The sequence below is a fragment of the Typha angustifolia genome, chromosome 5 (genome assembly GCF_048772165.1).
Source record: "Typha angustifolia cultivar Huaian chromosome 5, ASM4877216v1, whole genome shotgun sequence".
NCBI classification, from domain to species: Eukaryota; Viridiplantae; Streptophyta; class Magnoliopsida; order Poales; family Typhaceae; genus Typha; species Typha angustifolia.
In genome coordinates, this window is record NC_133243.1 from 4,010,980 (window position 1) to 4,021,610 (window position 10,631).

Here is a 10,631-nt window from a genome sequence, read left to right on the forward strand (position 1 = left end):
ACCTTTTCAGAGCAAACAGATTTTTTGTAAACACATCATATCTCTACACCTAGCAAATGAACAACTTGAATGATGCAATTTTGTACTTTAACTGAAATAGGAAGAAAAGAAAAATTCTTATGACAATGATCTATTTCAATAGTTGTTAAATGCGAAGCCTTATTCAAGGTTATACTAAGGTGTAAGGGTTGAAAATTATGAAGTATGGATGCGGATACGAAATATAGGGATACGGCAATGCAGATTTGGGCATACTTCAAATTCTTAAAAGACAGGATACAAATACAACAAAGATATGTTAATAAATTAATTAATAAAAAATATTTATAAATCTATTGTCAACATCAAAGCATTTGTAGACTAAAATATTTCTTCTACTAGCCTATACTAATATATTTCTAACATCAAAAGATTTTATACAAAATTTACAGCCTATACCAAGGTTTAAAAAATTGGGATCGGGATCGGCCTCCCGAAAAAACAATACGTATCTACCATATCGACCAAATCCGCTGCTCAGATCGGATTTGACTATTTTTAATTACATAAAGTTTTAAATATTATTTAAAATTATAGAAAATTTTCTAATTTATTTTGAAAAAATGATAAAATAAGAATTACTCACATATGAAGCCTAAAAACTAAAAAATTACTAACTTATTTAAAATTGCTGCAGGGAGTGGAAGAAACGAAAAGAAAAAAAACTCTGCCATAGTGAAGGAGAGAGAGAAGAAAAAACTATAGTGAAGTAAAGAGAAAAGAGAGAAAGAAATCAAATAAAAAAAATCACATAGTCGAGGTCCTCGGAGTTGGATCTGCGTTGGTGGAGTGTGCCCGAGCTAGATTTCTACGTCGGAGAAGCAATAGCTATGGTTGTGAGAGAAAGAGGTAGAGAGGGGAAATAATGAAAGAGAGAGAGAGTTAAAGATGATCGGCTGATCCAACCTGATCCTAATCTCAATTCGGCCAATTCTTCGAATCGTGGCCTATACTAACATATTTCTAACATCAAAACATTTTATACAAACCCTATGGCCTATTCTTACAAATTTCTCTTACCGCAACCAACTTCAAGGAAAAAAAGAAGAAAATAATTGAAAAGAAACAAAAGCTTTTGTATCTTGCCAAAATGAAAGAGAAAAAAGAAAGGGAAAAATATATCTTTCCTCAAGAAGGAAACGAGGGTTGTCATCACGTATCATCGTGTTCGTCTTTGTCGTCGTCATCATCATTAGAGAGAGGAAATAGTGGTGTTGTCGTCAATGTCATCATCAATGGAGAGAGGAAGTCACTCGACATCGAGATAGAAAGAAACAAGTCGTCGAGCAAAGGAGATCCCCGTCGAGAGAGGAAGGCATGCCTTGTCATCAACAGAGAAAGACCGATGCAACGATAGGGCACATTGGGAGAGGAATGAGGGGAATAGGGTTTATAGCTCTTTCCTCTCACTTAAACGTAATCAATAGCTTCTTTTCACCCAATATAACTGATAACCAAATACAAACCGTATGCATTGTGTATCTATGCATATCCAAGCTATATTTAGCAATTAAAATGATTTATTTTTAATCTAAATATTTCTGATACATATTGGATATGGGTACTCCACCTGTTTTGGAGTATCCGTGCTTTCTAGGTTGAGAACCTTTAATGTAGGAGAAAGTAGGTTCTATGATCTGACGGTGGACCTTCTGGTAGAGATAAACGAAGAGACTGAGAGAAGGTAGAATATAAGAAAACAAGAGAGAAAGAGTAATATATTAGAGAGGGGAGAGATAATTTATTTGGGGAAGACTTGCTGAATCAACTCCGTGGAGTTGCTGACTTGACTGAGGGTCAATCCAGGCTTTGGAGATGAGGCCTTTTGGTGGAAACCAAGTCAATTTTGGGCCACCAAACTCTGCACTGATGAGAAGGACTGAAGACTGGAAATTCTCTTCAATAACTGGACCATGGCCATGGCGTCGGGTAGGAAGTCAATGATTTCGACGAGGCCCTTCCCTTTAAACCGAATAGCCAGATTAATTAGAGGTCATCCCCTACCTCCGGATCCTTTGACGGACACCAAAGAAGTGTTTTGTTTGCCTTGTGGGGCCCAAAAGAAACTTGTTTTCATAAATTCATCATCAGTTCATTCATGTTTGAGCCTCTGATAGCCTTTTATAGGAAAACTCTAACTTACAACAAACTTTTAACTAATAGGACTCTTTAGGTAACTTAAATGAACCCTAATCTAGACTATTTAGGATTCCTTCACAAATTATAATAAAATATTCATTAGCACTATTCACTGCGACAGTACCAAACACTACAGCCATGGATAATATGATGCTACAGTTATTCAGTAAACAAGTAAAAATAAAACTAATAATCCTAAGTCAAACTATATAAATGACTAGACTTTTGTCCATTCGTTTCGCTGCTCGTACCTCGACCTCAAGATCATCCCGATAGTTGCTAAATCTTGAATCAGCGCCGTATAATCTTTGGAATCTGATGGTGTATGTCAAATTGAGTTCTTCTCATGATCAATAGTAGCAATAATGAAACCACTACTCATAGATTAATGGGCATGGATTTTTGGAGGATCTGATAAACATTAAAAGTAGGAGAATTTGTTGACTTGTAGAATGGATTTTAGTATTGACACTTCTCCAGATCAGAAAAAAATATGATAATTCACACCATGATCTTCTTTTACTTTATTAATCCTATGGCTTCAATGAGATTGCTTTCAAATTTCTCTTGAGGAAGATCTTCAGCCATAAAATTTTCAATAGGGGATCTTCTGGCGCACAAACTTCTACTTTTGGAGTCAGATATGGAATAACTGTCTGTAGATCTTGAGAAGGCACTTGATGAGTACTAACTATTAAGGGATGAAAATGATGATGTAATTTTATGATGCATCCCAATAGATGGCTTGCAATTCTTGGGTCAACAAACATTACATACAGCAGCCTTACTTTGTTCGAACACGTCTGTAATAATGTCATTGATTTTAAGGTATCTCTCATAAATATTTTCTCACCTATGCCTATGATTTTGTGGAAAATTTGAGCCATCAGCAAGAAAAAAAATGAAGGTGAAGCAAGGAAAAGGGAGGATCAAGGAAGAGACCCAGTAGATAAGTTTAATATATTCAATCTAATACCAAACTTATGTAGAACAAAGTAGGGGTCTTATGATCTTGTGGACCTTCTGATTGAGATGAATAAGGAGACGAGAAAAGGTAGAAGATGGAGAGAGAGAGAGAGAGTAATATTTTAGGGAGGAAGATAATAAATAGGGAGAAAGAAGGAAATAAGATGACACAGCCAAAAAAAATGTTTTTCATAAATGATCACCTGTTCATTCATATTTGATCCTTTCATAGCCTTTTATAGAAAAGAAACCCTAACGAGCCCAACCTAAACTGAACTTTTAATCTAATAGGATTCTTGAGATAACTTAAACAAGCCCTAATTTAGACTATTCATTGCTACTGTACCTATGCTACAATACTGCAAATAGTAATCTTCTACAATAAAATGTGGCCATAATTCAAAAAAATAAAATAAAATAAAACTAATAACGGGAAATGTAGAACTCTATAAAATCCATTAGACTTTCGTCCTCCAGCAATATTGAGGAAACTGATGCGTTGATAGTTGTTGTAATGCCAGATTCTTACAGTCTAGAGAGAAGGAGAAGTCTGATGGGACTTCATCTTCCCACAAATTGTTTCAGGATTGTAGGTCACCAGCCTTCTTAATCTACAGAATACATATTTTTGTTGTGAATTTTCTTTCATATACTCCTTGGGAATAGGCTTGTTTTGCCATCTATTGAAAAAGTTTGCCAACCCAATTAATGATCACACTGTCCATCATATTATATATTTCCAAGACACTTACGCATCAACAATGAAGTCAATGAAGAAATATATGGTATTAAATGACATATGGCGCACGTGTCTTTATTTTCTTATATATATATTATTTGCGGAGAGAAGTACTCAGAAGAGTAAGTTGACTTGCATAATTGAATGAATCAGCTTGCTGATCAGATGAATTTACTGAAAATCAGGTTCTTGGTAATTGTACTGCATTGGCGTCTTGGTATGTTTATTTATCATATTAAATTGTCATTCTAAATTTCTAATATTAATTGTTGTCTAAATATCGGGAATTCTAACTTTGGGATGATTTGCAAGATAATTCCCTTTATAATCTCTCATTGAACATGGACCAAAACCCAACTTGCTAGCCAGGGCTGTTTTGTCTTTACAGTGTACAATTTTTATGCTTACTGGCGTTTTTGTAAGCATTATACACTTTTCATGCACAACACATGTTTCTGCAAGCAGAAGAATGCACTTTTATAAATAATGTGAAAGCAAGCAGTATGAACTTTTTGTTTGTGCAATAATATGTGCAGTGTATAGTTGTCTAACATATGATTATAGTTCTGGTGATTATAAAGTAAGGTTAACTTGCAAATTATTCTCTAATTTTGGATTACCGAATGGATTTCTGTTGTTGTTTTGCCTTGTACTTGTTAATATATAAGAGCTACTGAAATCTTCTAATCATGAAATAAGCTTGACAACATGCCAATGAAGAATTACATTAGCAATTGTTGACTAAATCCAGATTAAGGCAGTGAATTTAAGATACTGAAGATTTCGAAGTCCCCTCCTTAGCTAGAAAAATCTGTCTTCCTGCTGCCGAGTAAATGACTAGTAGAAAATGTCATTTTATTTGGCTGCTATGGAACTTGGATAGAGATATGGGATATGAAGAGGATAAAATACAGATTCATCCATATGGCAAATTTTGAAAAATAAGTATACAATACGCGTATGATACATAGCTCCTATATGTATATTTTAGGGTTTCAGGTTTAGAAAACCTGCGTATTTGCATTTTCTCAATTGAGGAATTATATATTGTTACATAGGATAGTTTATATAAGGAGATCTCCAATTTTTCCATTAAAAGAACTATTCATAACAAATGTCTCATATATTATATAGCATATTACCTAATAAGATATAAGATAAATAAGCAAATTCAATCTATAAATCAAAAGAAATTGACTTGATATAAATCCTAAAATAAACAAGCGAACTCAAGTTCTTCGCAAAGAGAACTTCTGTATATGATCAGAAATAAAAGGTAGTAGTCTTCTTATGTTTGAGTCATATTGATAGGAATCCCAGTGTTTCAATAAGTATATAGGAAAGAGAAGTATCCACAACATTAATTATATTTTTTAAAAATTGAATGCTTTATGGTTGATTGGCTTTCTATATTTGCTACATATTTTCACAAAAGAAACACAATATTTCTTTACTTATATTGATGTTTATTTGATGTTTTATGTTTTGCTATTGATTGACAAGTAAGATTCTGCAAAATTTTCAGGTCGGTTGCCAATGGAGCAGTCAAATGGCTGAAAGACAATCTTTAGGTGTTATTTCTTCACACTGTATATATGATATTTTTCATGGGCCACAGCGTATATCGTTGCGCTTTTTTTGAAGCTTCCGGGAGCCAGACATTTTACCAAGAAACTTTGCACACAGGAGGATTGTATTCAAGAGTTAATGGATCAGAGGCCTCTCAAGCTATTCTTTTTCAGCCATCATTTTTTTTCCTGATTCCTGTAAAGTTACTCTCCATGGTCAATATTGGCAGAAAAAAAAATGGAACTGTAAACTTCTTTTAGCAGCTAACAGAAGATGTTACAAGATATAAGTTTGTTAAACCTGAGGTTCATCTCTTCGTAATTCGGTTCTTTGATGCTCCAGAAGATACATACTATTTGATGTAGAATTCACCGATATTCTGATATAGATAGCTCTTCATATACTATGTTTTAAAAGGAATTGTAGATCTTTCTCATAATATATTGACAGTTTTAATAGGAAAGACTTACAGGAGTGTACTTTTTTCCTCTTCAATATGTTCCGATACCACAAATCATTTTTTAGCTCTGCTGTCATCCTAGTTAACAAATATGTAACAAGAATGAACAGCAGAGAAGATAATAGTTTTGTTGGTTTTATCTCTCATTGATGAAGATTACATTATAAGCCCTACTATTGGTAAGCATAGCACATTGAGCAGAAATTACGAGTGTTTTAAGAGGGGTTGCACGTATTAATCAAATATCATATTCTGCATTCAAGTTTGGCTTGATATGGATTTAGTTTGTCTGACATGAATCAAATTTTCGTCCATTTCTGAATACCTTATCGAGGATATAGATAGAAGATGTTATATGAATCTATGTATCGTGTGATGAAGTGCACCTCAATGCATCAGGCTTGCTATGTCCAGCAGCTATGTCACTTGGATGGCTAGGCTTGAAATAAAAGGCTGGCTTTAGAGTAAATGAGAAGTCCCTAATGAACTGTGTTGGCTTGTGTAGTGACTGTAAATGATGTGTTGACGCTTAGAGAAGTGTTTTTTTAGAGTTATTTGTCTTATAAATAAATATCTTTTTGAAGGTTATATTAGAGTTAATTAGATAATTATAGTAGAAGTATTATATTGTACCCAATGTGGGGACGGTAGGTATCTTGGATTTGAGCATTTTATATAAGAGTTATTTGATGAACATGGACTATCTTCATTCTCTTGTACCATGGCGACATGAGGTAAATGAAGACATAACAAATGAGAGAAATATTGAATTTCAATCACTTTACAAATTGGAAAACTTACCTTGTAATTGAGTGTCAGTAAACTCCTAGAGTGTCGCCAATCAAATTGTGGATATTCTAGTGATGAATTTAATGAAATTTATTTTTCGACACAGGGAAAGGAGACCATGTTTGGATTTTGATACCTTGGAGATCACATTATTAGAGTTTCATGAATGTCTACAATTTGAGATGGTTCTTAGTGTCAATGAAAGTTCTTTGACAATAAGGAGACACTAGAAAACTAATGTGTAAAGTTGGTGGCAATAATACCATGGCTATGCTCTGGCATGGTGAGATAAAGTTCAAGAACTTAAACTTTGCAAAGACTAATGAAGTTTACTCAAATGATTTTTTTTCGCAATTTAGCAACATTAATTAAGATTCAAAAAGTGTGAGTGACTGCACCGAGGGGTTTTACAAACTCCTGACGTGTAATGATCTTGTCAAAAATTAGGAGCAACTTGTCTTGAGATATATTGATGGACTAAAGATGTCAATCCTTGATGTAGTTGTAGTGTAACAATTGTATATGTTGCACAATGCATATCAACTAGTTTGTATAGGCAAGATTCATTGTGGCTTCATAGAGTAAAGAATTAGTTGAAAAACAAAAAAGAAAAAAAAATATTTTGAGTCAGAACTGAAATAAATATGTATGAAATTATTTTAAAAGATTCAAGAAAATAATTACCTTAAATTTTTAAGTGTGAAAGTCGCAAATTTAATTATCTTTGTGCATATATTATAAGTCGGTTTGATTTTTAGATTGATCATATATTGACCTATGTTAACATATTAGTACATGATTAGATTTTATTTTAATTAAGTACTTAAAATCATACATAATAGAAAAGTTCTTGATTTTCAAATGCTCTAATTGAGTTGGATGTCTTTAATTAGAGCCCAATATGTTTTTATTTAAATTAGAGAAATTTTTTGGAACATATGAAATTGACAAAATTGAAAAGTTTCAAATCTCGTATTGACTTTTACTCGACATATTTAGATTTGTGATTTTGATATGAACCGATTTGAATAGCAAAAAATTACTGAAACTAATTGGAATAGCTTTGTAACTCCCAATCTACAAATTTAGTATTTAGCTCTTCATGGAATTCATGGTTTACATATATCAAATTAGCTTGATCATTTCAATAGTGGTCTTTGGATAAATTTTAGTTTAGAATGTGTGAGAGTGATTTGGGATGATCTATCTGTTGGATCTCTCTAAAATATAGATATGTTTTTTTTTTAACGAAAGCTTTCCAACAAATCCAAGATGTCAAAAATCAACTAGATAGATTTTGAGATATCAATCAAATAGAGGTCATGAGTTGGAAGTGACAAATCAACACGAGGGTGATCTCGAGATGTCTTGAGGGGATTTTGTGGATAGAGGCACGAACTTTTAGGTATAGGATGTAGGTGATAGGCCACAAGAAAGGATAGTGGTGGTGGCTTACGAATGTGGATGTAATAGATGGTTGAAAGCTAGATTGGCCTTTAATGGTGGTATCAGGTGATCTGCACTAGCTAAGGAGGTTAGCCACGCCACTAAGGGCATCGACGGCAAGGAGAAAGTTGAAAACTTCACGTCCAATCCATCGCAAATTTAATTGAATGCGCACCTGTAATTGGTTATATTTTTTAGGCATTATGTAGGAAGTTAGATCCAAGCTCTTAAAGTCAAGTTGGTCTAGTCAAGTTAGGATTTGATTAATTGTAAGAGTTGGCTCAAGCCTATTCAAGTTGGCTAGTTGAGTAGGGTTAGGTAGCCAGAAAGTCGGTTGGACCTAAGCTCATCAAGCTAGGCTAAGTTGATTATGGAGCCGCTATAAATTATGTGATGCGCCTCTAATCATATTATCTTGGATTATTAAATTAATTTGCAAGGTCATCTTTTTCTTTCTTGTTTTACTAAGGAAACCCTAGCCAGCATCTGGGCCAACCATCGTTGCCTACCTCCTCTCTTCGTTGGCGCCTCTCGAACCTAAGAGATAGCCCATTCTTCTTATCTATCCTTTCCTATTTATTCGATACCTACACTTATTCCTCCCACCATCTCCACCAAATCGCCCTATCTAGGTTGAGCACCCCTACACCCTAGTCAGCCTCCACTCCATCACTTATTCCAGTAGATTCATCCACCATCTTAAGCCTACCAAACCTCTAAAATTATTTGCCGATTCAACCCTTGAATTTCAAGGGCACCATTAGCCTTGAAGGTTTGTGATAAACCTAGCTTTCACTTCGGAGATCGGATCTCATATTCGAAGTTATCGTTGGGTTTGTGTGGATCGAGGGAACTAACAGACACTTTCGGATCATCGATCGAAGGAGGCTCTATCAATTGATATTAGAGTTAGTTGACCTTAGACCACCATTAATGGCTAACACTAGATCCATGGCTATGAAGATCAGATGGAGGACATAACTACAACATTAGATCTAATCCTTCTTGGATTAATAGAGAAGATACATGTGGATCGTGAGGCACGCAGAGCATCTCTAGAGGCAGATCGGGTAGCGCAAGAGTGGATAATGAAGATCTTAGCCGACGCTATAGGAGTAAGAATCACTACATAGAGCCCTTCTTCTATAGCCACCACCGTGGTAACCTCAACCAAGGGCCATGGTGGAGATCATCCTCAACTAGCTAAAGATCCCTTGCTGTTCATGTCATCAGGGTTAAGGGAGAAGGAAGGTGAGTTGTCCATGCTGAATCCACCACTAACCATCCAAACACCTTTAGCCCCTTCATACCAAAACACAGAGCCTTTACTGCCCCAACCTATATAGCCACGACAACAATAGTGGACTACAAGGTTTGATCAATGTCAGACGTGAGAATCAAATCGGTTTGCATCGTTGTGACAAAGAAGATGATTGGGCTGAACCAATCGAGTGCGAGCTATGCCAAGACCAAATGGAAAGAAAGAGGATACAACACATGGAGCATTAGCAATACCTCAACGAACCAGTTCAAAACTATATCCAGTAGAACCTATTGTAGTTTATAACTAGCTACTTCAAAGGAAGAGCATATCAATTGAAGAGGCCTCAGCCACCAGTAGCTTCGCCTGAGGTCATGAAAGAGGAGATATCATGGTGGTTTCAAAGTTAGACCAAACAATCTTGGATAATGGAAGAATATATGGAACCTACTATCGAGATCGAAGTAGCAACCAGCGATGGCATGAGGCTAAAGGATGAGAAGACAAGGGTGAGCTCAACTTTGCGTACAATGGAGGTACTATCTCGACCACTAGAGGTAGAGGAGATGCTGGTAATGGAGTTTGCAAAATTGGAGGCTTCACTCAACCTCAAGTTGGGTGAAATCATGTAGAGGCAAAAGTCCGAGTGTCACCAATCTGGCCTGATTGAATTAATCAATTATTTGTATCCAATTTTTTCTTACTTTTCAAATCTAAGGAGAGCCAACTTGGTAAGACCTGATGTGATCCAATTGGGGTTCAAGTAGGGGAACTTGGACTCCTTAAGACAAAGAAACATGATCTAATTCAGTGGTCTAGAACATGATTGCGAATGGGCTAAGTCTATGTTGCCACACCAAATTGAGATTGTAGAAATTAAAAATGTATCAGGGCGGATTGGACCCAAACCAAATCTAAGGTGAGGAAGTTTAGAAGGATGAAGCGTGTGCTGCTTGAGAGTGGACACGAGTGAGGAGTGGGCTCAACTCAACCAAGCTGAAACGAGGAGATAATGTGTTGCATTGGTTATTATTCAAATATCAACGAAATAAGGTAAGGAGCAATTTTTCGTTTGAGCAAAAGCAAGGCATTATACATTTGACATCCAGACTAGGATATGAGTAGGCCCTAAATTCAATCAATAATTCTGATGTTGGTATAAATTTTTCTGATGCGAATAGGTGCTCCCCACTTCAATCAGTCGACTAGAAAGAGAAGGGCTT

At 35.3% G+C, this 10,631-nt stretch overlaps 1 protein-coding gene across 1 annotated transcript in view; it reads left to right on the plus strand.

The window, feature by feature from the left end:
- Window positions 1-5,947, plus strand: part of LOC140760563 (uncharacterized) — a 30,136-nt gene extending 24,189 nt beyond the window's left edge. Inside the window, exon 11 of the mRNA XM_073097567.1 lies at window positions 5,409-5,947. Within this exon, the coding sequence (XP_072953668.1) occupies window positions 5,409-5,454 (46 nt within the window). The 3' untranslated portion in view covers window positions 5,455-5,947. The remainder of the gene's footprint in view (window positions 1-5,408) is intronic.
- The last annotated feature ends 4,684 nt before the right edge of the window (window positions 5,948-10,631 follow it).